At 69.8% G+C, this 24,277-nt stretch overlaps 3 protein-coding genes across 9 annotated transcripts in view; 1 reads left to right on the forward strand and 2 right to left on the reverse strand.

The window, feature by feature from the left end:
- The first annotated feature begins 834 nt into the window (after positions 1 to 834).
- On the forward strand, positions 835 to 4,810 carry LOC311439116 (rac GTPase-activating protein 1-like). Of its 2 annotated transcripts, none has more exons than XM_084524423.1 (16): positions 835 to 975; positions 1,068 to 1,270; positions 1,347 to 1,471; positions 1,623 to 1,701; positions 1,810 to 1,863; positions 2,247 to 2,324; positions 2,573 to 2,696; positions 2,855 to 3,015; positions 3,097 to 3,258; positions 3,349 to 3,444; positions 3,523 to 3,724; positions 3,801 to 3,906; positions 4,012 to 4,144; positions 4,219 to 4,333; positions 4,419 to 4,536; positions 4,614 to 4,810. In XM_084524423.1, the coding sequence occupies exons 1-16, from the start codon at positions 891 to 893 to the stop codon at positions 4,645 to 4,647; spliced, it is 1,875 nt and encodes a 624-aa protein (XP_084380549.1). In that variant the 5' UTR covers positions 835 to 890; the 3' UTR covers positions 4,648 to 4,810. The 2 variants fall into 2 exon arrangements, with proteins under 2 accessions (XP_084380549.1, XP_084380550.1); XM_084524424.1 differs by having other exon boundaries at positions 2,576 to 2,696.
- A 1,285-nt stretch (positions 4,811 to 6,095) lies between these two features.
- On the reverse strand, positions 6,096 to 9,509 carry GMPPA (GDP-mannose pyrophosphorylase A). 2 transcript variants are annotated; one of them, XM_084523766.1, is made up of 12 exons: positions 9,373 to 9,508; positions 9,194 to 9,291; positions 8,610 to 8,713; positions 8,331 to 8,523; positions 8,191 to 8,250; positions 7,983 to 8,113; positions 7,184 to 7,318; positions 7,003 to 7,100; positions 6,844 to 6,890; positions 6,679 to 6,771; positions 6,421 to 6,589; positions 6,096 to 6,336 (listed from the first exon to the last, which is right to left on the reverse strand). In XM_084523766.1, exons 1-12 carry the CDS (start codon positions 9,413 to 9,415, stop codon positions 6,236 to 6,238), a joined length of 1,272 nt encoding a protein of 423 aa, XP_084379892.1. In that variant the 5' UTR covers positions 9,416 to 9,508; the 3' UTR covers positions 6,096 to 6,235. The 2 variants fall into 2 exon arrangements, with proteins under 2 accessions (XP_084379892.1, XP_084379891.1); XM_084523765.1 differs by lacking the exon at positions 6,844 to 6,890 and having other exon boundaries at positions 6,679 to 6,797; positions 6,979 to 7,100; positions 9,373 to 9,509.
- Positions 9,510 to 9,948: 439 nt separating this feature from the next.
- The window catches only part of SPEG (striated muscle enriched protein kinase), a 33,948-nt gene continuing 19,619 nt past the window's right edge, over positions 9,949 to 24,277 (reverse strand). For 4 of the 5 annotated variants that reach the window (XM_084523768.1, XM_084523770.1, XM_084523767.1 and 1 more), the window contains 32 exons: positions 23,376 to 23,636; positions 22,374 to 22,532; positions 22,106 to 22,295; positions 21,777 to 22,006; positions 21,573 to 21,692; positions 21,343 to 21,447; positions 21,064 to 21,270; positions 20,807 to 20,930; positions 20,516 to 20,688; positions 19,696 to 19,808; positions 19,336 to 19,504; positions 19,152 to 19,245; positions 18,817 to 19,017; positions 18,646 to 18,706; positions 18,449 to 18,526; positions 18,162 to 18,334; positions 18,044 to 18,070; positions 17,707 to 17,859; positions 17,318 to 17,360; positions 17,155 to 17,223; positions 14,815 to 17,059; positions 14,581 to 14,727; positions 14,385 to 14,501; positions 14,135 to 14,302; positions 13,748 to 13,870; positions 13,405 to 13,569; positions 12,659 to 13,277; positions 12,335 to 12,574; positions 12,032 to 12,255; positions 11,733 to 11,808; positions 11,399 to 11,548; positions 9,949 to 11,258 (listed from right to left, as the gene is read on the reverse strand). In XM_084523768.1, coding sequence (XP_084379894.1) covers positions 11,051 to 11,258; positions 11,399 to 11,548; positions 11,733 to 11,808; positions 12,032 to 12,255; positions 12,335 to 12,574; positions 12,659 to 13,277; positions 13,405 to 13,569; positions 13,748 to 13,870; positions 14,135 to 14,302; positions 14,385 to 14,501; positions 14,581 to 14,727; positions 14,815 to 17,059; positions 17,155 to 17,223; positions 17,318 to 17,360; positions 17,707 to 17,859; positions 18,044 to 18,070; positions 18,162 to 18,334; positions 18,449 to 18,526; positions 18,646 to 18,706; positions 18,817 to 19,017; positions 19,152 to 19,245; positions 19,336 to 19,504; positions 19,696 to 19,808; positions 20,516 to 20,688; positions 20,807 to 20,930; positions 21,064 to 21,270; positions 21,343 to 21,447; positions 21,573 to 21,692; positions 21,777 to 22,006; positions 22,106 to 22,295; positions 22,374 to 22,532; positions 23,376 to 23,636 — 7,232 coding nt within the window. In that variant the 3' untranslated portion in view covers positions 9,949 to 11,050. The remainder of the gene's footprint in view (positions 11,259 to 11,398; positions 11,549 to 11,732; positions 11,809 to 12,031; positions 12,256 to 12,334; positions 12,575 to 12,658; positions 13,278 to 13,404; positions 13,570 to 13,747; positions 13,871 to 14,134; positions 14,303 to 14,384; positions 14,502 to 14,580; positions 14,728 to 14,814; positions 17,060 to 17,154; positions 17,224 to 17,317; positions 17,361 to 17,706; positions 17,860 to 18,043; positions 18,071 to 18,161; positions 18,335 to 18,448; positions 18,527 to 18,645; positions 18,707 to 18,816; positions 19,018 to 19,151; positions 19,246 to 19,335; positions 19,505 to 19,695; positions 19,809 to 20,515; positions 20,689 to 20,806; positions 20,931 to 21,063; positions 21,271 to 21,342; positions 21,448 to 21,572; positions 21,693 to 21,776; positions 22,007 to 22,105; positions 22,296 to 22,373; positions 22,533 to 23,375; positions 23,637 to 24,277) is intronic. The other variant, XM_084523769.1, reaches the window with a different exon arrangement.

Consider the following 24,277-nt stretch of genomic DNA (forward strand, 5'->3'; position numbering starts at 1 on the left):
GCCCCGCGGGGGCTCAGGGCCGGGGGGGACCCGGGGGCTGTGCCAGGGAGGGTGTGGGGACCCTCTTGGCTGGGGTCCTGGGGGGCACAGCTTCCCTTCAGGGCCTGGAAGGGCAGCAGCCGGGCTTTGCAGCAGGGAGGTGGCTCCATCTGCAGGACATGGCCCTGGCCAGGAGCCCCGCAGGCTGGGGGCTCCGGGTGCCCCTCGCCGGCACAGCTGGAGGTGGCGGCAGGCCCAGCCGTGCCCAGAGGTCCGGTGGGCTTTTGTGCTCCTGGGGGGGCTCAGACACCCCCCCAGCCAAGACGTGGAGAGGTGGCACAGCGGCAGGAGGATGTATTGGGTGCTGGGTGCCGGGGTGACTCCGATGTCCCCACCAGCCACTTAGCATGCGTGGGGACAGCGGGCTGGGGACGCGCCATGTGCCAGCACGCAGCGGCGCCGCGAGGCAGCCAAGGACACCCGCTCCTGCGCCCCCACCAAGGGCATCGCCTGCGCTCTCCCCGCAGCACCCACACCTCCAGCAGCACCCCCCCTGGCAAACGTGGGGCCGCCCCCCCGGGACACCCCACACCTCCTTTCTCCAACCTCCATCTCGCCGGCACCCCCAGCCCGCACCCAGCGCGCACCCCCCTGCTCCCCGCTCCCGGGGGGCCCGGGGCACCCCCAGCCCCGCTGCTCCGGGAGCCGTCGGGGCGGGGGGAGGCGGAGCCGGGCCGGGCTCCACCCCGACCCCCGGCCCACATAGGCCGGCCGGGAGGGGCCCCCAGCCCCCTGCAGCCCGCGCCAGCCCGGGGGCGCACGGCGGAGCGCGGCGGCCGCTGCCCGGAGCCTGCGACCCGCGGGGCTGGGGACCCCCCCCGGTGCGCCCCGTCCCGTGCCGCGGTGCGGGGATGCTGCGGCAGCGCTGCGGGCGGCTGCTGGCCCAGCTGGAGCGAGCGCTGCAGCTGCTGGAGCTGGGCGGCAGCCTGGAGGAAGGTGGGAGCGCGCGGCCCCCGGGTGTGGGTTCCCCATGGCGCGTGGGGTGTGGGTGCGGGGTCGCTCAGCGTGCTGCTCCGTGTTGCCCCCAGACTACATCCGCATCGCGCGCTGCTTCGAGGCGACGCGCCAGAAATGCCGCCGGCTGGAGCAGGACGGGCGGCGAGCCCGCGAGCAGCTGGCCCGTGCCGAGGCCGAGCGCGCGGCGCTGGAGGTGAAGCTGAAGCATGCCCGCAACCAGGTGGAGGTGGAGATGAAGAAGCGGCACCGAGCGGAGGCTGAGCTGGAGAAGCAGGTCGGTGGGGCCGGCGGCTGGTGAAGCGGGGTTCCAGGGGGTGCCGGCCTCACCGCTGCCCCGTTTCGGCTCGCAGGAGCGCAAACTCCAGCTGGTCTTCGAGTCGCTGATGCAGGAGCCATGGCGAAATGGGGAGCAGTGCTCTGTCCTCAGAGCCCTGGCTGGCCGGCGCCTCGGGATGACCCTGGCACCAGGCAGGAGGTGAGCAAAGCTGGTGGCCCTGCATCCCCTGACCCTCTCCTCTGAGGGGCTGGGGGGGCTCAGGGCACGCTCAGGCTCTGCGGAGGTGCCCCAGGTGCTGGCTGGGGTCTGGGGGTGCCCTGGCTGTGCTGAGCCCCAGCTCTTCCCGCAGGTCATCCGCGGTGGACGACTCGTGCCAGTCTCTCCTGTCCCACTCGGACATCAGCTACGACCGCACCGAGGATGACGTGGTAAGGAGTGACCCCGCTCCCTGTCCTGCTTGTGGCAGAGCACAAATACCGGGGTGCTGCTCGCCCCACATGGCCCAGCCAGCCCCCAGCACCCCCTCTGCCTTCCAGGACGTCGAGGTGACGGTGGCACGGGCCCTGAAGCGCAAAGCCCAGGAGAGGCAGGTAGGAGGGGAGCGTGCGGCTGCCAGGAGGCTGGCGGGGGGGGTAATTTATCGGCGCTGGGCTGGGAGCGTCGTCTCGCAGCAAACCTCCTGGATCAATAGAAACTCCATTACCCTGCGCCGCGGCCCAGCTGGGCTCCTCAATAATTCATCCCCACGTGTGGGCATCCTGCGCGCAGCTCTGCTCGCACCTCTGCATTGCAGGCCTGGCCTGCACGGCCCCCACGGTACCGGCTGTGGGGCAGGTGCTGCAAGGGCACGGGATGCGCCCCGTGGGGCTGAGAGCGCTCGTTTTGGGCTCTTGGTGTGTGGATGATGGGGGCCTCAAGGGTCAGAATCAGGCTCCCTGCCCACCCTTTACCCCCTCCCTCTCTCTGTCCCCAGCGTGTGTCCCTGGCCCCGCAGATCGGCCCTGTGGTGGTGGCAAAGCGGCACCGCTCCTCTGTGGCACCCCCGAGCAGCGTGAGTAGGGACCCCAGCAGCCTGGGCAGGGCTGGGGGCGGTGGGGATGCAGGGCCCGGTGCCAGAAGGACAGGAGGACGCATCCTTTGGCCCCACAGGGCTGCGAGGGCTTGGGGTGCACCTCGGTCCCCGCAGTCCCTGTCCCCCTGTCCTGGGTGACAGCACCCCTGGCTGTGCGGGACCACAGAGCTCATGGGGAGCGCTGTGGGGCTGCAGCCGGGCACATCCTCACTGCCCCCCTGAATCAGCAGGTGACTGTGCCCCCTGCACCCCCTCCTGCTGAGGTCCCGGAGCCTGCTGGCAGCCTCCCGCCCGCCGTGCTGGTGCCACCCCGCCGCTCCCGCCAGGGACACCGCGTCTCCACGCGTGCAGGTCGTGGATGGGGGCATGGGCGGGGGGTGTGGGGCCAGCCTGGGGGTGCTGCCATCACGGGGGAGGGAGGAGATCTGCTGGGGGATGCTTGCTCCCACCGTGGTGGGACTGTGGCCCCCTGCCTATGGGGTCCCCTCCACTGCCTCCTCTCTCTGCAGAGCCGGCCACTGCGTGGGGCACCAGTGAGGATTCGGGTGGCCGTGCCCCGGGGCAGGACAGCCACACCGAGGGCGGCCCTGTGGGGCAGCCAGCACCAGCCCCCTTCACCTCCCCTCCACCCAGCCTCCTGCAGCCCCAGCACCAGTTCACCTCCAAAACGGTGCGTGCCTCCTCCCCACCTCTGACCCCGGGGCACGCAGGAGGGATTCAGGGGGGTGCTGACCAAATTCCCCCCTGCCAGGTCATCCGCCCCGAGCCCTGCGGTGCCTGCGGCTCCCGCCTCCGTTTCGGGAAGGCCGCCCTCAAGTGCCGGCGCTGCCAGCTGCTGCTGCACACCAAGTGCCGCCCGCACTGCCCCGGGCCCTGCGGACCCCGGCCTCACCAGCACGCCTGGCCCCGCGAGGTGAGGGCGGCACGGGCTAGGGCATGATGTAGGGCTGGGGACTGGGGCTGTGTGGGTCCAGCACTGCCCTCCCCTCCTTGTCCTCCCCAGGGTGTCCTGGCTGACTTCGCGCCCCCAACGCCTCCGCTGGTGCCGGCGCTGGTGGTGCACTGTGTGACCGAGGTGGAGACGCGCGGCTTGGCCGAGGTAGGGGACGGGGTGGTGACACCAGGGGGCACGGTGAGGCCGTGCTCCCCACGGGGCTGAGCCCCTCTGCTCCCCCAGGCAGGGCTGTACCGGGTGCCAGGTGCTGAGCCGCTGGTGCGGGAGTGGAAGCAGCGGCTGCTGCGTGCCGGCGGCGCACTGCCCAGCCTGGGCAACGTGTCCGACATCCACGTGGTGTGCGGGGTGCTCAAGGACTTCCTGCGGGGCCTCAAGGAGCCGCTGGTCACCTTCAGCCTGCACCCGGCCTTCCTGCGGGCTGCTGGTGAGCGGGGGGACAAGCACGAGCTCGGGGTGGGGTTTGGGGCCGATCCTTGGCTAAAACCCCGCTGCCACCGCAGACATCCCCGACGAGACCGCCTGCAGCACGGCCCTGCGGCACGTGGTCGGCAAGCTGCCCCCGGCCAACAGGGACACGCTGGCCTTCCTCATGCTGCACCTGCTCAGGTGAGGGGCTCCGGGGGCTCTGCGCCCACCTCCCTGTGGTGATGGGATCCCCTGGGGATGGGCTCGCTGGGCCGGGCAGCACGCTCCCCCCGTCCCCTCTTGCAGGGTGTCGCGCAGCCCCGACTGCAAGATGGACATCCTCAACCTGTCCCGTGTCTTCGGCCCCACGCTGGTGGGGCACAGCTCGGCCACCCCCACGCCGCTGGCCATCATGGAGGACACGCCGCGGCAGAGCAAGGTGAGGGGGGCCCCGGGTGCCGGCGGTGCCCCTGGTGCCACCAGCAGCCCCGAGCTCTATCCCTCCGTGCCCAGGTGGTGGCTCGGCTCCTCGCCCTGCCGCCCGACTTCTGGAGAGGCTTCGTGGGGACGGAGCAGGAGAACCTGGTGCCGACGCCTGCCAGCGCCCCAGACCCAGGGGGTGAACGCGGTGAGCCCATAGGACCCCCACTCCTGTGCCCACAGCAGGGTTGGGGTGTGACACCCTAACCCCAAATCTGCCTTCTGTCCCACAGAGCCCCTCTGCCACCCTGTCGCCTCCCCGGAGCCCCATGGAGGGCAGCTGAGCCCCCCCGGGACCTGCTGCCTCCCCGGCGCCCTGCGGAGCTGCGTGGGCACGGCCGCACGGCCCCCGTGAGTGCTGCTGGAGGGGGCTGGGGGGAACCAAGGCGGGCAGGACTGGTGCTCCTGACTCATCTCCTCTCCCCCAGGAAGGTGGGGCGATTCTTCCCCTCCCCGGTGTAGCTGTGCTCCCTGGGGACCAAGCTGGCAGCGAGGAGGAGGAGGAGGAGGGAAGCCTGTGGCAGGGAGCAGCGTGGGACTGCGGCGCTGAGCTCAGGGCTCAGGGGCTGCTTCGTGTTAAGTGTCGGTATGAAATGCTTCGATTAAACGTTTTGCAGCAAAACCAGCCGGGCTGGGACTGGTGTGCAGCCCTCCCTGGCAGGATTGGGCTGGGGTTTTTGGGTTGGTGAGCGGCCCTCCCTGCAGCCAGCCCTGCTTTCCCGGCACCACCACCCGCCTGGGTGGGCAGGGGGAGGACAGGCAGGGTCCCCCTGCAGCGAGGGGCCCCTGTCAACCCAGATGTTGGCCTCCAAGTAATCAGAGCTGCTGGGGCAGGACGACCCTAAGCGCTTCCAGACTTCCTGGCACCTCGGCTGGGGCCCCTTTAACTCCTTCCTCCCCTCCGGCACGGAGCTGGAGCGCAGCGGAGGTGTGCAGGGGAGAGCTGGATGGGGCAAGGGCTTGCCTGCCCCGCAGCAGGGCTGGAAACTAACCCAAAAACTGTACCAAAAAAAAAACAGGGCAGCTGTGGGAGCCGGAGGAGAGAGAATTCAAGTACAGTCCTGACAGCGAGCAGCTCTGCTGGCCCAGTTTCCCTCCGCGCAGGGGTGCTCACCAGAGGGCACGGAAATTAGCACATCCAAGGCAGAGGCAAAACTGAAGGAGTTTTAATGTGCTTAAAGTCAGGGAACAGCTAATCCCCGCCCAGGACCACAGCAGAGCTGGCACGGGAATGCACAGGGCTGGGAGCAAGGATTTGCTGCAAATCCGCCGAGCTGGGGGGTGCGGGATGGATGGAGAATCCCTAATGCCGTGCCTGCTGCAGAGCAGGGGCTGTGAGGGGCTCGGGGCACACCGGGGCTTCAGCACAGAGCGCACAGCACGGGGAGGAGGCGGAGGGGGAAAGGGAAAGGTCTCGCCTGCCCCTGCCAGCCCTCCTGCCCAGTGCCCTGGGAGCAGCCTGGCGCTGCTGTCCCTGCCCCGGGAGGCAGGAGCCCAGCTCAGGCTGTTGCAATCCCGCTGCTGACAGTGGGAGTCTGGCAACCGGCTGGTGCTGGGTGGGGTGCGGAGGCACAGCAGGCACAGTCAGAGCTCCCCCGCCTCTTAGATGGGTCAAAACTCCTACTTAGGAGTTGGACTCGATGATCCTTACGGGTCCCTTCCAGCTGGGGCTATTCCATGACTCTAAGACCTTCCCAAGAACTGGAGACACGGGCTGGGGGGCAGCCTGGCATGGGGTACCAAGCCCCCGTGGGTACTGCCCCTTGGTACAGAGGCACCCGAAGCTCAGGGCCGGAGACCCCGCAGGCAGCAGGAGCTCCCCTGGCAGCAGCTGGCCTGGCGCCTGAGCCACGTGCTGTCCCCACGTCTCACCCAAATCCCTGTGCTCCGAGAGAAGCAGCAAGCGAGGCTGATGCTCACCAGCTTTAATGTCTGTCGGGAGCAGGAACCAGGCACTGGCAGGGGGCTCCTCACCCGCCCCCGGGGCACTGGGACCCCCCGGGAGGTGACAGAGGTGGCAGAGGCCACCCCAGCCCAGCAGGCAGCCACCTCAGAGGATGATCTGGTTCTTGCAGCTGCGGCTCAGCTCCTTGTGAGGGAGGACAATGGAGTTGAGAATAACCACCTCGGCGGGGATGGTGACGCTGCAGCCTGTGGGGACAGCGCCGGGGGGGCGGTAAGAGGGGAGCAGACCCTGCCCCGTCCTGCAGAAACCAGGCTGCAGCTGGGACTCACCCAGGATGGTGATGGACGGCGTGAGGCGGCCGTCCCTGAAGAGGCTCTCGCTGTCGATCTTGGCGTAGGGGTCGTTGGGGTTGGGGTCGCTGGGCGTCCCTTCCACCCGCGCCCAGCGCCCGATGGTGCTGTCCCAGCCCACGATGGTATTGAGGACGCAGGTGTGGTCCTGGGGGGCAGCAGGAGCGGTGATGGGGTGAGAGAGGGGCAGCGAGGCGCTGGGGGGGACGCCCCCTCCCCGGGGCGAGCCCTACTTACGTGCAGCGCGGCCCCGTGCAGCACGATGGACTCACGCACGCGCACGCCGGCTCCCACCGTCACCCCCTCCCCGATGGAGACGTTGGGGCCCAGCTGCGGGGGCAGAGGGAGGCGATGAGCTCAGGAAACGGCGCCCTCAGCCCCGCGGGGCCCCCCGGCACTCACCACTGCCGTGCTGTCGATGGAGGCCGTGGGGTGGATGTAGACGTTCCCTGCAAGGCGGGGAGGGGGTCAGGGCTGTGTGAGCGGGGCAGGACGCGCCCCGTGGGTCCCTTTCCTGCATGGGGCAGCTCCCAGGGCCCTTGGGGGATGGCAGGGGGGTACCTCGGATGATGGGGCCTCCGGGTTTGTTCTGGGCCAGCCTTTCGGGGTGGGTTTTGCTGTACTGGTTGAGGTAGAGGCGGCTGGCGTAGATAGCAGAGCTGGGGGACAGAAAGCGAGGCTGTTCTTGTGGCTGCGGGGCCCTCGGGGCTGAGGAGGGTCCGAACGCAGCCCCCGCCCGTACCCAGCCGATTTGATCTGGCTCCAGAAGCCGTCGGTTTTGTAGACGTAGAGCTTGCCCCTGCCGGCCAGCGCGGTGAAGACGTCCTGCTCCAGCCGGATCACCTCGGCGCGCTGCCAGCCGTTGGAGCTCTCCTCTCTGCAGGCGAGAGCACCGTCAGCCCCCTGCCCCAGCCAGGGACCCCACACACCCCAAACTGAGGGGCTCCTTGGCCACGGGGCTCTCCCCAGACTCCTTCCTGGCCGTGCACTTTGTCCCAAAGGCAGGGCCGGAGTCGCTCTGCCAGCTGAAACAAGCTCGGGGCCAGAAGCGGGTGGTGCAAGAGCTGCACCTGGCCCGGGTAGGAGGAAATATGCAGGGTCCTGCCCTCGCTGCACAGCCGGGTGCTTGCAGGGTGAAAGGGATGGAGGGGAAGCAGAACGCTCCCTGCTGAGCAGCTCCCTCGGCCCCTTGCACAGCGCTGCATGAGGATGGGGTGGGAGGACAGGGAGGGAGAAGGGGAGCCTCAAGCTGGCCGGGAGACACAGAGGGGACAGCCTGGCAGGGCTGCAGCGGGAGGAGGAGGAAAGCACGCCGCAGGGCCAGGCAGGGCAGCACAGACAGCAGCCAGCGCAGACACAGAGGGACGGGACGGACTTACCCAAGGTAAGGACAGCTGGTGCAGGACCAGGAAACAAGTGAGTGATGGCAGAGGAGGAGAGAAGATAGAGAAAGAATGGAGGATGAGCGTGCCGCTGCAGCCCCGGGGAGCGGGGGGGTGGGAGGGACGCGGGGCAGGGGCAGGGGCAGGGGGGGCTCTCACAGCGCTAGCTCCTGCTGCTGCCGCTGGAAGACCTCGCCGATGTGCTGGAAGATGGCAGGCGTGAACAGGTAGACGCCGCAGTTGATCACCTCGCTGACGAACGTGCTGGGCTTCTCCACGTAGTGCTGCACCTGGCAAGGGGGAGAGGTGAGGCGCTGCCCAGGGGAGCGGCGTGGCCCCCACCGCCCACCCCCTGCCCCTCAGCTACCTCCTGCGTGTCAGCGTTGGCCACGATGCAGCCGTAGTTCAGCGCCTGCGTCCTGTTGGCCTGCGGGGCGAGGCTGGCTGAGCGCTGGAGTTTGCACCCAGGGCAGAGGCACGCAGCGCCCAGCCCCGCTCCCAGCTCACCGTGGTGCCCAGGATGACGAAGCTGTGCGCGGCCCCGTGCCGCTGCCCGAACTCCAGCATCTCCTGCAAGGGGAACTCGGAGCACACGTCCGCGTTCAGCACGAAGAAAGCCTCGGCGCCGCCCGACAGGATCTGGTCTCGGAAGTGGTAGATGCCCCCCGCCGTGCCCAGCGCCGCGTACTCCTGGAGGTACCTGCGGGCGGGGGGACGAGGGGAAGGGGGCTGAGAGGGGGAAGCAGCCAGGGAAGGTGGCAGGGAGCGGGGCAGGCGGGCACCCACCTGATGGGGATCTTGAACTCCTGCTGCGCCGCCACCAGGAAGCGGCTGAGGGCCTCGTGGGGCTGGTAGAAGCCCAGCAGCAGGATCTCCTTCATGCCCGGCACCTGGGGCACAGCGGGGGGGCAGCGCTGGGACCCGACACCCCCTTACGCCCCGGCTCCCCCATTTCCCCTGACACCCCCATTTTCTCCCCAACCTCCTAATTTCTCCCTGACACCCTGTTACCCCCCAGGTCCCCCATTTCCCCTGACACCCCCACTTTCCTCCCAACCTCCTAATTTGCCCCCAGCCTCCCCTTTCCCCCCTCCCCCTCCCTTACCCCCTAGGTCCCCCATTTTCCCTGACACCACCCTTTTCCCCCAACCTCCTACTTTCCCCTTAAACCTCCCTATTTCCCCCTGCCCCCCCATTTCCCCCAACACTTCCCCTTCCCCTAACACCCCCCTTTTCCCCCAAACCTCCTAATTTCTCCCCAGCCCCCCTCCTTTCCCCCTGACACCCCCTTACCCCCCAGCTCCCCCCTTTCCCCCTGACACCCCCCCATTTCCTCCTGAGCCTCCCCCCTTCCCTTTTACCCCCCGTACCCTGGCGCACGCCTCGATGTGGTGCTGCACCATGGGCACTCCGGCCACGGGGAACAGCGGCTTGGGCACCTCGAACGACAGCGGCCGGAACCGGGTGCCTGCGGGCAGGGTCGGGCCGGGCAGGGCGGTCAGCGGGGCCGGGCCGGGCCCCTACCCCCCCGCAGCCCCCCGGCACTCACCCTTCTGCGGGCCCCCGATGAGGATCACGGCCTTGAGCGGCATCGCTGCCCGGCACGGCCCGCCCGGTGCCACCCGGGGCTTCCGCACACGTGGCCGGGACGCGTCACCCGGAGCCCGCCGGCGCGCCGCGGGGGGCGTGGCCTCGGGGGGTGGGCGGGGCTTGGGGCGCGCCACGGCTGCAGGGCGCGCCCCGCTGGACGGGAACGCGCGTGGGGGGGGGGTGTGTGGGTGTGTGTGGGTGTGCAAACACACGTCTGGGGATGGGATGGTGCTGAGGGCATGGGGTGGTGCCCGGGCACAAGCCCTCGTGCCTGCACACACGCCCAGGTGCGCAGCTACACGTGCACCTTTGCACGAGCATCTCTCCAGCTGTGCCCTTGCACACGCGTGTGTGTTACGGTGCACGCTTTAGGGCTGTGTGCGCAGCCAGGTGCATGGGGCCACCCCCCATCACCACTGTTTCTACCCCTGTCCTCATCCCAGCCCACCCCATCCCCACTTCCCACACTCCCCTCACCTTGCACACCTTGCACACCCACAGCTCATCCCCCCCCAGTAACACCACAGAGACGGGATCCGGCTGCTCAGGGCCTTTATTGCTGCTCTGGCACCTCGCTTGCTCCAGGCCACGGGACGGTGGCGATGCCGGAGCCCGGCGGAGAGGCGGGGGCAGGCGCGGGGACGGGGGCAGAGCCGGGGCAGCAGCCTTCTCCCCCAGGTCAATAAATAAAGCCCGAGCGCTACAGCAGCAGCTGGAAGGCGGTGCCCAAATGCTGCCCCCGACCCGCAGCGGGGCACCCAGGGGAGGCGAAGGGGGGCCGGGCAGGGAGGGGTACGGAGCACCCCGCACGGCCCTGGTGCGGGTGGCGTGTGTGCGTGTGCAAGGGCACGCGTGTGCAAGGGGGTGCGTGGCTCAGCAAGGCACGTGTGGGGCCGTGCGTGAGCGCGCTGCGGGGCGGGAGGTGCTGCAGGGGGTGCCGGGGGGGGCTTTGCAGGAGCAGGCGCGTGGGTGAGCATCTCCACCCACTCGGGGTGCCCCCAGGGAGCACGAGCAGCGTGGGCCTGAGCAGGCGCAGGAGTGTGCGTGGCACGGGGCTGCCAGGGGTGGCACGCAGCCCCGGGGAAGGCACCGGCGTGGGTCCTGGGCTGCAGACCCACAGGGCCGTGCTGGAGGCTGGCCCCTCTCTGCACAGCCCCCCTCCTCGGGCACTGCCGGGCACCCTCAGTCTGTGCCGGGGGGCTTGTGCCCCTCGCCCCCTGTGCTTGTGGCCGGTGGGAGCCGCGGGTTGTGGTGTAAGGCACGCGGCTGAGCTGCGGCAGGACCCCTGTTGTGGGGCCAGACCCCACCGACTGCATGGCCCAGGCTGGCCGGCGTGCTGGCGGCTCTCCGAGATCCTCATCCGCATCCCGTCCCCATGCCGTCCTCCCCCAACCCTCTGACACGTTCTCCATCCATCCATCCATCCATCCATCCCGGCATCGCTGCCCGGCCCCCGCTGGGGCTCCGTTTTCCCTCTTCGTCGTCTCCACCTAAAGAGTCGCCGCCTGTCCCCGTCCCCTTCCCCGTCCTGCCCCGCCAGCGTCCCCGGCACGTGGGGTCCGTGGGCTCCTCCCGGCTCCTCGGCCGCCCCGTCCCGCGGCCCCTGGAATGTTCCTCTGGCTCCTCGCCCCTCGCGGCTACTGCGGCCCCGGCGGCTGGCCGCCCTGGTAGGAGCGGAGTAAGACCTTGTGCTTGGTGACGGCCTCGCCGCGGCGCCGCTGGTGCTCCACCAGGAACTCCTTCAGGCGGTTGGTGGTGAAGGTGAGGGTCTGGCGGCGCAGCTTCATCAGGTAGGCGTCCTGGAGCCAGGCGTTGGCGAAGCAGTCCTTCACCGTGGGGCGGCTCCTGGCGCAGGGGTGGTGCACGGTCAGGGGCCACAGGGTGCCCACCACCACCTCGGTGCCCCACGGCATCCCAAAACTGAATGCCAGCGCTCCAGCCCTGGCCCCAGGGGGTCCCGGCCCTCTCCAGGAGCAGGCACTCACCAGGGGTGGACGGTGAGGACCTTGCGGATGAAGAGGGCAGCGCTCTGCGAGACGTTGGGGTACAGCTTGAAGGCGTCAAAGCGCCCCGCCAGGATGCGGTTCTCCGTCTCAATGGGGTCCAGCTCGAAGAACGGCGACCGCCCGCTCAGCCTGCGAGGGAGGGAGGAGGTGGCACGGGACGGGGTGCAGCCGAGGGAGGGCACCCCGCACCCACACACCCCTGTAAAGGGGTCCGGCTGGGGAGGGTCTGCGGGGCTGCAGCGTCCCCCCAGCCCGGTGTCCCCCATGGCACCGAGCCCTGCTCGGCACACCCCAGGTGCAGCCCTTCTCTTACATGATGTAGGTGAGGACGCCGACACCCCAGACATCCGCAGCAGAGCCCACCGGGTCGCCCTTCACCACCTCCGGCGCTGCAAGGGAGCAAATCTGGCACGTGTATGGGGTGGCCAGCCCAGCACCCCCTACCCACAGCACCCCCAGCACCCCTCCTTCTGCCCTCCAGCACCCCCATACCCCAACAGAGCCCAGAAACCCTAAAAAAAAAACAAAAAAACAGACACCCCCAGCTCCCCAAAGACCCCCCAGCCTCCCCAAAGCCCCCCGGGCTGCGCCCCGTCCCCCTGCCCCACTCACACATGTACTCCAGCGTGCCCACGCGCCGGCCCAGCTGCCGCAGCACCAGGGGGTTGTAGGTCTGGGCGCTGCCGAAATCGATGATCTTGAGGGCGTTCATGCCCGAGACGACGACGTTGTCGGGCTTGATGTCGAGGTGCACGATGCGGCGGCCGTGCAGGTACTCGAGGCCCTGCAGCAGCTGCAGCACGTAGCTCACCACGTCGTCCTCCGAGTAGCGAAACCTGCGGGTTTCGGGGACGTGAGCGGGGTCCCCAGGCCGGTCCCCAAACCCCGGTGCCCCCCCTGCCCGCCCGCCGGGACCTGTCCACGATGCTGTAGAGGATTTCCTTGCCGGCGCAGTTCTCGCAGATGAGCACCAGGTAGCGGGGGGTGATGTACGCCTCGTGCAGGGCCATGATGCGCTCGTGGTGCAGCGCCTTCAGGATCTCGTACTCCTGCAGCACGCTCTGCTTCCTCTCCGCCTCGTAGGGCACGATCTTGGCTATGAAGTGCTTCCCCGTGGCGTTCTCCTTGCACAGCCGGATCACCCCGAAGCGGCCCCTGCAGCACCGGGCAATGCTCAGCCCCCCGGGTGGGATGTTTTGGGGTCACCCCATCACGGCACCCCGTTCCACCCATCCTCACCTCGCCTTCTCGTCCAGGAAGGTGTACGGCTTCTGGGGGACGCCCTGCCGCAGCGCCGTGCCGTCGGGGGCCCCGCTGTCAGCCAGGGGCTCCTTGGAGGACGGGGCAGAGGCGGGGGTCTCCTGGGCAGGGGGCGAGGCGGGGGGCATGGAGACGAAGGAGGTGACCATGTAGGGGGGCATCTTCCTGGGGGGAGCAGCGTTGGAGGTGGTCGACGCCGGGGGAGCGGGGGAGGATTTGGATGGGGAGGGTGCCCGGGGCTGGGGCGAGCCCTGGGTGGGCGAGGCGGGGGTGGACGTGTCCGTGGGGGAGCCCCGGGCAGGGGAGCTGGCCTGGGGCACGGCGGCAGTCCGAGGGGGGGTGAACACCAGCTCTGGGGGCTCGCAGACGGTGATGTTGGGCGGCAGCTCGGGGTCTGGCCGCGGCCCCCCGGGGACGCCGGCCTGCGGTGGGCGCTCGGGCTGCTGCAGCGCTGCCTTGTGCTTGCGGGGCGGCGTGGTGGGGGGCAGCCCCGCGGCCGGGGGCTCCAGCTGTGCCTGGGGGGTTTGGGTCGAGCGGCTGGAGGCCACCTTGTCGGGGACAGGGACGGCGACGTCCTTGGCCGGGGCAGCTCGGGAATCTGCGGGGAGGAAGGGGAGCCGTGAGCCAGGAACGGGGTGCAGGCAGCAGGGGCTGCAGCCCCACAGCCAGCCCCACGTCCCTGAGCTCGCTGTGGGTGCTGCCCCGCGGGAAGGGCTTCTGCTCACCTGCTGCCTCCAGGTGCACCTTGCCCGACGGGGTGCTGAAGGGCCCCTGCCCGGCCTTGTTGACACAGGCCACCCGAAATTTGGGGGTGCTTCCAGGGGGCAGCTCCGTCACGTTGAAGTAGCAGTCAGCGATGCCGGTGCTGACCAGCTTCCACTCGTGCTCCCCTGCCGGCACGGAGGCACGGTGAGGCTCAGGGAGCTGGTGAGGCAGGGCACAGCCTCCTGTCCCCCCCCAGGACCCTTCCCCAGGCCCCCAGCACCCATCCATGCAAGGGCAAGGCTTGTAGCCCAGCCAGGGGGTGTCCCCAAGCAGCGTGTGGCCACTCTTTTACTGGCCACGTACCCTCCAGCCGGCGCTCCAGCGTGTAGGTGCAGGGGGCTTTGCTCTCTGCGGGCTTCCACAGCACCAGCACCGTGTTCTTGTACTTCTGGGCGATCTCCGGGGTGCCCGGCCGCCCGGGGAGCCCTGCCAGGGGACAGACAGGGCAGGCTGGGACCCACGGGGAGATGCCTGTGCAACAGCAGCGTGGCCCCCTCGAAAGCCCCAGGTGGAGAGCAGAGACCGAGTGCCCTGCCCCGGTGCGTCCCCAGCCCCGGGACTGTGCCACCAGGCGAGCAGCAGTGCCCAAGCGTGTCCCTCCTGCCAGAGCCAGCCCCCAGCAGCCGGAGCAGGCGATCCCCAGCGCCTGGTGCATGCCCTGTCCCCCGAGGTCCCCCCCCACATCCTTACGTGCCACCGCCAGCGTGCAGGAGCTGATGGCTGTGCCCAGGGTGTTGGCGGCTGCACACTCATACAGCCCCGCATCCTTCCTGGAGACCTTGGCGATGGTGAGCATCTGGCGGCCGTCCTTGCAGGAGACGATGTTCAGCGCGCTGTCCGGCTGCAGCGAGCGCTTGTCTGCCGGGGGAGCAGAGGAGAGCGATGCCACCGCGGCCCCCCCGGCACCCAGCGGCCCGGCACCCCGGCAGCAGCCCCCCACCTTTCATCCAGACGATCCTGGGGGTCGGGCTGCCGGCGGGCAGGCAGCAGAGGGTGAGCGCGTCGCCCTCCAGCAGCACCTGGTCCTTCAGCTTGATGTGGAAAACGGGGGGGAAGTCTGCGGGGCGGGGGGACAGGGTAAGGACTGTGGGGTGCCAGCGGGGGCCCTGCACACCCTGCGCCCCGGCCGTGCCTACCCGACTCGCTGGGTGCGTGCTGCCGGCCGGCCGCCGAGCCCTCCTCCCGCAGCAGGCTGGAGGGGATGCTGGGCTGCGAGGACATCTTCTCCTTCTTAGCCCGGGACAGCCCCCAGCGCTCCCAGCGCGACCGCTTCTGCCCCTCGCCTGCGGGGATGAGGACAGGGGGTGGCTCAGGAGGGGGCTTGGGGACAGCCCCGGCCGCCCTGGCGGTGCTGTCGTCCCCCAGCTCACCTTTGTTGGAGGCGGAGGAGCGGGTGCTGCCCTCCGAGCGCAGGGACTCGGAGGAGGGCGCCGGTGCCGGGGGGGGGCCCACCTGGTCCTGCGCCGCGACGCCCACCCGCCGCAGGCTGTCGCCCTCGGAAATGGAGCGGCGCAGCAGGGAGGGCCGCCGCTGCCCGGGCTCCCCCGGCTCCTCGTCCTCCGGCCGCTCGTCCGACAGGCTGCGGAGCCGCGAGGACACGCGCTCCATGGTGGCGCTGATCTTCCTGCGCACCGCCACCACCGGCGACTCGCTCTCCCCGCCGCCCCCCGGCTCCGAGCGGAGGCTCTCCGAGTCCCTGCGCTCCTTGGAGCTGCCCAGGCCCAGGCTCCAGGAGAAGCGGCGCCCGCGGGTCGGGGTCTCGCCGCCCCCTTCCTCCCCTTTGCTCTTCCTCCTCTCGGCAGGCGGCGTGCGCTTGAGGAGCACGGACATCCTGCGGAGGAAGCCGCTGTCCTTCTGCACCTCGTGCAGGTCCTGCACCGACTTGGACTTCGCCGCCAAGCCGCCGGGCTGGGACTTCTCCGCCAAGCCATCGGGCTGGCTCCTGCGCAGCTCCAGGGGCACGCCGGCTGGTGTGGGCCGGTAGATGCCCTCGTCGTGCGCCGCGGGGCTGGCCAAGTGCCGGTCCTCGGAGCGCGAGCGGGTGAGGAGCTTCAGCCCACGACTGAGCGACGACTCGCGGCTCCGCTTGAACTTGGCCTCGAACACCTCCTCCGAGTCGATATCCTCGATGAGCAGGGAGCTGGAGGAGCCGGTGGCCTTCGGCTCCTTCTTCTCTGCTGGTGCTGGCGCAGGGGGCTCAGCTGGGGCAGGGGCAGGGGTAGGGGCAGGGGCAGCAGCTGGGGGCTGCAGGGTCTCCTCGGTGGCCGTCTCCTTGCCTCGCGTGGCTCCCATGGCTTGCATGACCTCAGCGTAGGAGGATGCCTTGGGGGCCCGGGTGCCAGGGCCTGCGGGCTGCTTTGGGGTGGCTGCTCTCACCCTGGCAGCCCCCTCCCCACCGGCTCTGGTGGCTTCAGCCTTGGTGGTCGCCTTCTCCTCCTGCCCCGCGGCTGCCGGCTTCTTCCCTGCAGCGGTGGTGGATGCTTTGGCAGGGGGCTGGCCCCGCTCCTCGGGGACTCGCCTCTTCTCTTGGGCAGCCTTGGCCGTGGGGGGCCGGGGTAAGGTGGCCTCCGGTGCCTGGGGCCGGGCATCAGAGAGCGCCGAGAGCGACGGGGACTCCTTGAGCCGCTGGGCCTCCGCGTGGGCCACCGGGATCTCCAGGGGCGCGCCGGAGCGGCGGTGCCGGACAACGGGCTCGGCGTCGCCCTGGCTGAAGGAGCTGCTCTTCTGCAGGACGCGCTCCGCAGGCAGATGCTGCGACGAGGCGGCCTCGCTGGAGGCTGCCCTCACCAGCCGCGGCCCCGCCGGTGCCAGCTGCTCCATGCGGGGCGGCCGCAGCCCCTTCTTGTCAGGGCTGACCCCCAGCGTCTCCAGGAGGGGACCCCGCAAGCCGCTGACCTTGCCATCGGCGGGGCCGCCCCGCAGCAGGCGCTGGCGCATCAGCTCCAGGCGCTGGGCGTGCTCCTCCTCGCCCCCCCGGCGCCGCGGCAGCTCCATGGAGGCCGCCTTGGCCAGGGCTCGGCGGGGCTCCCGGCCCACCTCGGCCCCCTCCTCAGCCCCCGGGGGCTGCCCCAGCAGCAGGGCGCTGTCAGCCGAGCCGCCCCGCTTCAGCTCACCCCTGCGGGCGCTCTCCGGGGACTCCAGGCTGGAGCCCTTCCTCATGGCCTTGCGGGGGTACTCCGTCCGCTTCTGGGCCTCGGGGGCTTCCTCGTCAGAGGAGCCGGGTGCCTCTGCCTCTGCGCACGGCCGCCGTGGCCCTGCAGCCCTCGGCCTCTTCCCCAGGGCCACCCCGGGCTTCCCCGCGCCCTCGCTCTGCCACTCCATGGCGGAGCCGTCCCCTGGCACGGCCACCTCCTGCCTCGGGCCCTCGGGCGGCCCGGGAGTCTCGTCGTCCGTGGGGATCTCGTTGAGGGACATGCGGGAGCCGGAGAACTCCACCTGGTGCGGCATGGGGATGAAGGGCAGCTCATCCAGGTCGTCCGAGTCTGAGGAGGACGACAGCGCCGGGGACTCCTTGAGGTGGCGCGGCACGGCGATGGAGAGGTGGTTGGAGGTGTCCTCCAGCAGCTCCGGGATGGGACGCAGCACCATGTTGCACTTGTAGCTGATTTGCGAGCGCTGCAGCACGGGGACAGGGCTGGATCAGGCCCCGCTGGGCGGCACGGCACCCTACAGCCCGGCGCACAGCCCCTCGCCCCAGCCCCTGCCTTCACCTGCCATTTCCGACGGGAGAGGAAGAGCTTCAGGTGGTCGGTGCTGATGACCTTCCCCTTGGCCAGCGTCTGCGGGGAGAGGGGACAGCAGCGTCACACGGACCCCTCACCGAGCCCTGAGGGACCCTGCTGCCCCCCGGTGCTGCTCCCTGCCCAGACTCACCTTGAACCAGGGGTGCTCCAGGGTCTGCTCCGCGTTGGGTCTCCTGTGAAGCAGCACCACCAAATGAGGGCCACCCCAGCCAGGATTTTTGGCGTCCCCTGCTGCCCCCTCACCCCAGCACCCTGGGGTGCAGAGCCATGTGCCCAGCCTGCCTGTATCCAGCCATGCACCCACCACCAGCACCCTCCCTGGAGCACCAGGCTCATGCCATGGGGCAGCAGGGTGGAGAGGGAGGGCATCACCTTCAGCAGGGACACAGGGGCTTTGTCCAGACCCAGCAGGACCCATCTGGGGTGTCCTGAAGCCCCAAGCACCCGTCACCACCAAGGAACACAGGTAGGGGGCACACAGCCGGTGCGGTGCCCCCAGGAGGACCCCATGGCACTCACAGCCTGTCGTTGACCAGCACTTTGATGACAAAGCCCTTGGCCTCCCGGGTGAGCCCCTGGAACATCCTCTCCTCGAAGGCAACGTTGTAGTTGCGGATGTTCATCAGCGTCGTCTTGTCGTTCTCGCCCACGAAGGGGGAGATCCCCGTGAGGCTGCGAGGAGGGGACACGGTCACCGGGACACGGGGGAGCCGCACGGCCAGCCCTGGGGACCGAGGGACGGACCCCAGCCCCAGTGCCACGGGGCAGGAACAGCTGGGGAGGAGGCGAGCGTGGCCCCAGCTGGAAAGGGGGCAGCAATGGGATCCCTTATGTGGGGCCACAGTCGGGCACTTACCACAGGTAGGCGATGACCCCCACAGGCCTGCGGAGAGGAGAGGGGGGTCACTGCACAGCACGAGCCCCCCGGCACAGCGGGGATGCCGGGGTGCAGCCCAGCAGGGGGCTGCCCTTACCAGATGTCGGTGACGCTGGAGACGGGGCTCTGGTTGACGATCTCGGGGCCCACGAACTCGGGGGTGCCGTACTTGCAGTACTGCGGCTCGTCGGGCGTCAGCTCCTGCGCGTTGCCGAAGTCGCAGATGCGGACCTGCTCGCTGCTCGAATCCGCCATCAGGAGGTTTTCTGGCTACAGGACATGCGGGGCGGCTGGGAGCTTGGCGGGAGGCTCCCGGGGCGGGGAGGGGCAGGGCAGGACACGGGGGCTCTCCCCCGAGCTGGGAGCCATGGGGAGAGCACTCACTTTGATGTCCAGGTGCAGCACGTGGTGCTGGTGCAGGTAGCAGATCCCCTCCAGGATCTGCCGCATGTAGGAGCGGACCTGCCAGAGCAGAGGCAGGGTGGGGATGGCACCCAGGGGACCATCACGGTCCCCTCAGCCCCCCATGTCCCCAGCCGCCCTCTCCACCCCATGGCTTTGCCCCGCCAGGGCTCACCCACCTCGGACTCGCACACCGAGGGCTTCCTCGCCATCCTGTCCAGCAGCTCGTCCTCGGCGCAGCTGGGCGCTGGTCAAGGAGCACAGGAACGCCGTGCCCCCCTCGGCACCCCGCTGCCACGCACCCGCCCTGCCCACCCGTGTCCCCCTGGCCACGCAGTCCCGGAGGATACAGCTCCATCACCATGATGACGGCGTTCTTCTTCTCGAAGGCGTCGTGGAAGAAGACGATGCGCTCGTGGTCCAGCTGCGAGAGGATGTGCAGCTCCCGGCGCGCCGACTGCTTGGCCTTGGTCCTGCCGGGGACGAACTTGGCGGCGAAGTCCAGCCGGCTGCTCTTCTCCGTCACCCTCCGCAGGTAGGAGAAAGCCCCCCTGCGACGTGGGGAGGGATGGAAAGGGGCTGTCAGGGCAGCTGGAGGCACCCCCGTCCCTGCAGGCACTGGGGTCTGCAGGGAGCTGCCCCAGGAGGACCAGGACAGCCCTTAGGGGACCTGGTGGCCCCGTACCTCCCGATCTCCTCGTGCACGTCGTAGTAGTCGGTCAGGCGCCGCGCCTTGTGCAGCGCATCCTCCTCCATGCTGGCATCGGCCGCGGGCTGGGCTGGGGGAAGGAGAGGGGCTGGGGGGCGGCGATCAGGGGGCTGGGGGCTGCCCCGTGGGGCCGGGCAGGGTGGGAGCCGGGCGGCCGTACCTGAGCGCACCACCAGCTCTGCCTTGCAGGACACCTCCCCGGCCAGGTTCCTGGCTGTGCAGGTGTAGACCCCGCTGTCGGGCTCGGCGGCACCCAGCACCACCAGGGAGCACTCGTTGTCCTCGTAGACGAAGCTCAGGTGGCTGCTCTCCTCCAGCAGCTCCCCGTCCTGGGGGCACAGCGGGCATCAGGGGGGCCCCTGCCGCCCCCCACCAGCTCCCCACACCAGCACAGATACAGCACCCTGCACCAGTTGGGGTGGCACAAAGCCAAATCCCCCACCCGGGGACCCCGAGGCAGCGGAGGGGAGCAGGGAGCGTGGGTCTGGGGGTCGGGGGGAGGTGGTGGGTCCCACCCCACCTTGTACCACATGATGTCCGGCAGCGGCTTCCCCTCCACCACCACGGCGAAGCGCGGCGTCTCCCCTTCCTGAGCATCGATGTCCTCCATGATGGACTCAAAGCGCGGCGCCTCTGCCGAGAAATGGGGCGTGGGGCACCATGGGGCACTGCCACCCCCCTGCCGCGGGCACGGGGAGCTGGGGGGCACTGAGAGCAAGTGCCAGCCCGTGGCACAGGGATGTGGAGTGCCGCAGGGCTGGGACAATGCGGTGGGAGTAGGGCACCGTGGGGCAGTGCCACTCAGCAGACGTGGGCATGGGGCAGAGTGGGGCTGCATCTCCCCGTTACACATGGGTGTGGGGTACCGGGGGCAGTGCCACCTCATTACACGTGGTTATGGGGCACCCTGCAGCAGTGCCACCCACGGCACGTGGCCAAGGGGCGCGATGGCGCAGTGCACACACGGCGCAGTGCCACCCACGGCACAGTGCCACCCACGGCACAGTGCCACCCCACGCACACACTCATGGGGCACACAGGACACCTCCGCCCAAGTCAGACAGAGGAGCAGGACACCAGGCAGCACTACCAGGCAGTACTAAAGGTAGGTGCCATGGTTTGAGGGCCTTCAGCCCTACAGGGTGACATACACGCAGGGCGCACAGATGAGCAACGCCGTGCTGTGGGGCAGTGCCCCCATGGCACACGGCCACGGCGCACTGTGGGGGCAGTGCCACCCCGTGGGGCCACGCCACCCCCACGGCACACGGCCTCGGGGCACCGTAGGGCGATGCCCCCCATGGCAGAGGGGCACGGCCCCCCGGCGCGGGGGCACCTACCTGCGAGGCGGAGGCGGAGGGTGCAGCGGGCAGAGCCGTGGCGGTTGCTCACCTCGCAGGCCAGCGGCCCCGCGGCCCCCCGGCCCACGCGCAGCAGCCGCAGGCAGTGCTGGTCGTCATCCGGCATCGTCACCTCGCACGTGCCGTCCTGCTCCCCCAGCACCTGCCCGCCCCTGTGGGCACACGCCGTCAGCCTGTGGCCACCCCAGGAGCTCTGCACGTCGCCCTCGGGTGCGTGCCCGGCCCCAGGGGTGAGGCCGGGCGTGGGGCACCGCGCCGCGTCCCACCTACCTCCTCCAGGTGACGGTGGCCTCCACGTGGTTGATGGTGATGGTGACGGAGGCCGGCTGGCCCTCCACCACGTACACCACGTCTGGCTTGTCCAGGATGACCGGGGCCTCCTCCAGGTAGGGACCTGCCACGCACATCGTCACCACCACCTCAGCACCCCGCGTCGCCCAGCCCCGGGCAGCTCGCCACGCCGCCGGGCACGCAGACCCCCCACGTCCCACCCCAGCACCCCACCCTGGCCCCGCTGCCCCTCTCACCCCGATCCAGGAGCTGCACGGGCCCCACGAGCGGGGAGGGCTTGCTGTTGGTCTTGGGGGTGGCGGTGATGACGCGGAAGAGGTACTGAGCCCCCTTGGTGAGCCCGTGCACCGTGTAGGTGGTGTCCCGCACGCCGCTCACCAGCACCACCCACTGCGTCGTGCCCAGCACTTGCATTTGCACCACGTAGGTCACCGAGCTGGGGTCTGTGTGGGGACAGGGTCAGCACGGAGCCCCCGGCACCCCACCAGGCTGCTGCCCACCCCCTGCCCCCTCACCTATGGCAGTGTCCAGCCACTTGGGCTTGTTCCACGTCAGCGTGATGGCCCGGCCGGTCACCAAGGACACCGTGGGGGGCCCGTCGGGCGGCGTGGGCACCACATCTGCATGGGAGAGGTGGGCAGCAGCGTGAGCCCCCCACTCTTCACCAGCTGAACTTCCTTGTGGTCCTGTCCCCTGCCACCCCAGCACCGTGCTGCGGGGACGCCGAGCCCCATCCGTCACCTACCTGTGACGTAGAGGTGCGCGTAGCACGTGGCCTTCCCCACTTTGTTGGCAATGACGCTTTTGTAGACGCCAGCATGCGCGTGGCTGACGGCCGTGAACACCAGGCGATGGATGTCCTTGTCTGGGGGGACAGAGGAAAGAGCCCGTCAGCAGCACGGTGCCGAGCTCCCCTCCCGGGTGCCATGGAGAGGGCGGGGGGCCCTACACTGCATCATCTTGCGGTCGTCCGTGCTGTCGATGCGGGTGCCGTTGTGGAACCAGGTGATGGAGGGGTAGGGCAGCCCGGCCACCTGGCACTCCAGCACCGCCTCCTTCGACTCCACCACCTCCAGGTTGTGCAGAGGCTTCAGGAAGTCGGGCATGGTGAAGCACTCCGCCTCCGTCTCCGCCTGCTCCGGTTCCTCCGGGATGGACGGCATCTTCTCCAGCTTGGAGCTGCGACCACCCACACGTGCTCACCACGGGAGCCCGGCCCCAGGGGAGGGACCCCCCAAAAATCCCAGGGGGCAGCAAGCAGGGGGACACCCGTCTTACATCTGGGAGGCAGCAGACGGCCGTGGCTCCTCCACGTAGAGCTCGGCGGAGCACTCCACGTGGCCGTGGGCGTTCCTGGCGGTCACCACGTAGTGCCCCTCGTCCTCACTGCCCACGTGCACGATGACCAGGGAGTGCAGCCCCCCGTCCCGCTGGATCCGCACGTTCTCCCCTTCCTGCACCGGCTGGCCTGCGCGGAGAGATGGCCCTCAGCAACCCCAGCCCTGTGCCGTGGGGGGCTCCAGGGGGCCGTGGGCGTGGGGGTTACCGAAATGGGTCCAGGTGACCGCCGGCGGGGGCGTCCCGCTGACCATGCAGTCGAAGCGCGCCGTCCGCCCTTCCACCACGTCCACGTCCTCCAGCTTGCGGGTGAAGAGCGGCTGCACCGAGGGCTTCACCGTCAGCCGGGCGCTGCACGTCAGCTCGTCTGCAAGGACAGCGGGCAGGGCTGGGCCCCGGGTGGCACGGGGGGGGACAGCCACGCACCGGGGGTGTCACCCCAGGGTGCCATGGGGTGCCCGTGCAAGGTGCCCGTGCACAGGGATGGTGCTCGGCTGGCAGGGGGCTGCCTCTTGCCTCCCCTCGAACAACAGAGATGCTGGGGATGCAGGGGGGTGGGAGGGTGCCCTGTCCTCCCCTGGGCAGGGGGGCGCAGCCCTGGGGACAGGGCGGTGATGCTGAAGCAGGCAGTGCCAGCACGGTGCCATGGGGCGCGGTGCAGGTGCAGTGCTCCAGGTTGTTGCAGGGACTGCTTTGCACTGACCTTCGGCCACCCCAGGAGAGGAATGGGACAGGGATGTCCCTGCCCGATGAAGGGCACACAGGGATGTCGGCGGCACAGGGCAGGGCAGCATGCAGCAGGCTGGATCCTGCTGCCCCTCCGCAGCTGCCAGCTTGTGAGGAGAGGGCAGGCTGCCCTGCTCCCTGCCCATGGCCCCTGCCAGGCCAGCAGGGACATGTTGGTAACCAGAGCTGGGTGCCCAGGGGCTCTGGAGCCAGCTGGGCTGAGAACAGCTGGGATGAAGGCAGCAGCTCGGGGTGCGTGGCACAGCCGCAGTGCAAACACAGCTCCCTGGGTACCAGAGCTCCCACAGGGAGCAGCACACACCAGCTACGGGGGGCAGACATCCCTCTCTTATCCCCACACCCCCTCCAGCACTCACAGCCACTCTGTGTGGACCCTGAAGCCCCAAACCCCGGGGGTGCCGGCCTCATCAACCACCACGCCGGGGCCGTCCCCCAGGTGAGACCCCCGGTGCCCGCCGCTTACCTTTGGCCGTGCTGAGCTTGCAGGTGTAGACGCCGCTGTCGTCCTCGTGCACGGAGGTGAGCAGCAGCTTGCACTTGCGCCCGTCAAAGTGCATCTTGCATTTGAGCAGGGCGGGCTGGAGCAGCCGGCCCCGCGACAACCAGTCCACGTCCATGTCTGGCGGGCCAGCCACCAGGCACTCAAAGAGCGCCAGCTCCCCCGCCCCGACCACCACGTCCTGCAGGGGAACCACCACGGCCAGGGACTGGCACTCGGGGCGAGCTGCCCGGGAAGGGGGGAGAAAGAGAGAGAAAGAGAGAGAGAGAGAGAGAGACGCGTCTCAGCAACTGAAAAGCAACCATGGGAGGTGGCGGGGAGGGGGCCGTGCGGGGCAGGGGCATGCGGGGAGGGGGCCCAGCGCCGCGGGCGAGGGCGCAGGGCGCAGGCAGGGGGTGCAGCGGGGAGGAGGTGGGGGCGAGATGTGGAAAGCAGAGCTGAGCCGGGGTGGGGGGCCGGGGGGTGTGGGGGTGAGGGGAGGTGTCCGTGCCAGGAACACACCACACAGCGCTTTACCAAACAGATTTTATTAGAGCTACAAAAAGGGTCACGGCCTCGCAGCCCACCCCCCACCAAGCCCCCCCCCCGGGGAGAAGAGACCCAAGCTGGGGCTGCCTCTGTGGCCAGGAGCCATGTGGACCCCGGGGACGCGGCCGGGCTGCGAGGGACTTCTGTGCCACCAGCCCCCGCCCTGGCACAAGGGTCCCCGCGTCCCTCGTCCCCCACGCTCCCAGGTGACCTCTGTGGAGCCTCCACCGCGCCGCGTCCCCTTCCCTATGGAAGCTGAGCCAACGGCGGGGCTGGGCTCCCCGCTCCCCGTCCCCTGGGCGGCGAGGAGAGGAGCAGCAGGACACACGGACACGGAC

Source organism: Aythya ferina (genome assembly GCF_964211825.1).
Source record: "Aythya ferina genome assembly, chromosome: 6".
Classification (NCBI taxonomy): Eukaryota; Metazoa; Chordata; class Aves; order Anseriformes; family Anatidae; genus Aythya; species Aythya ferina.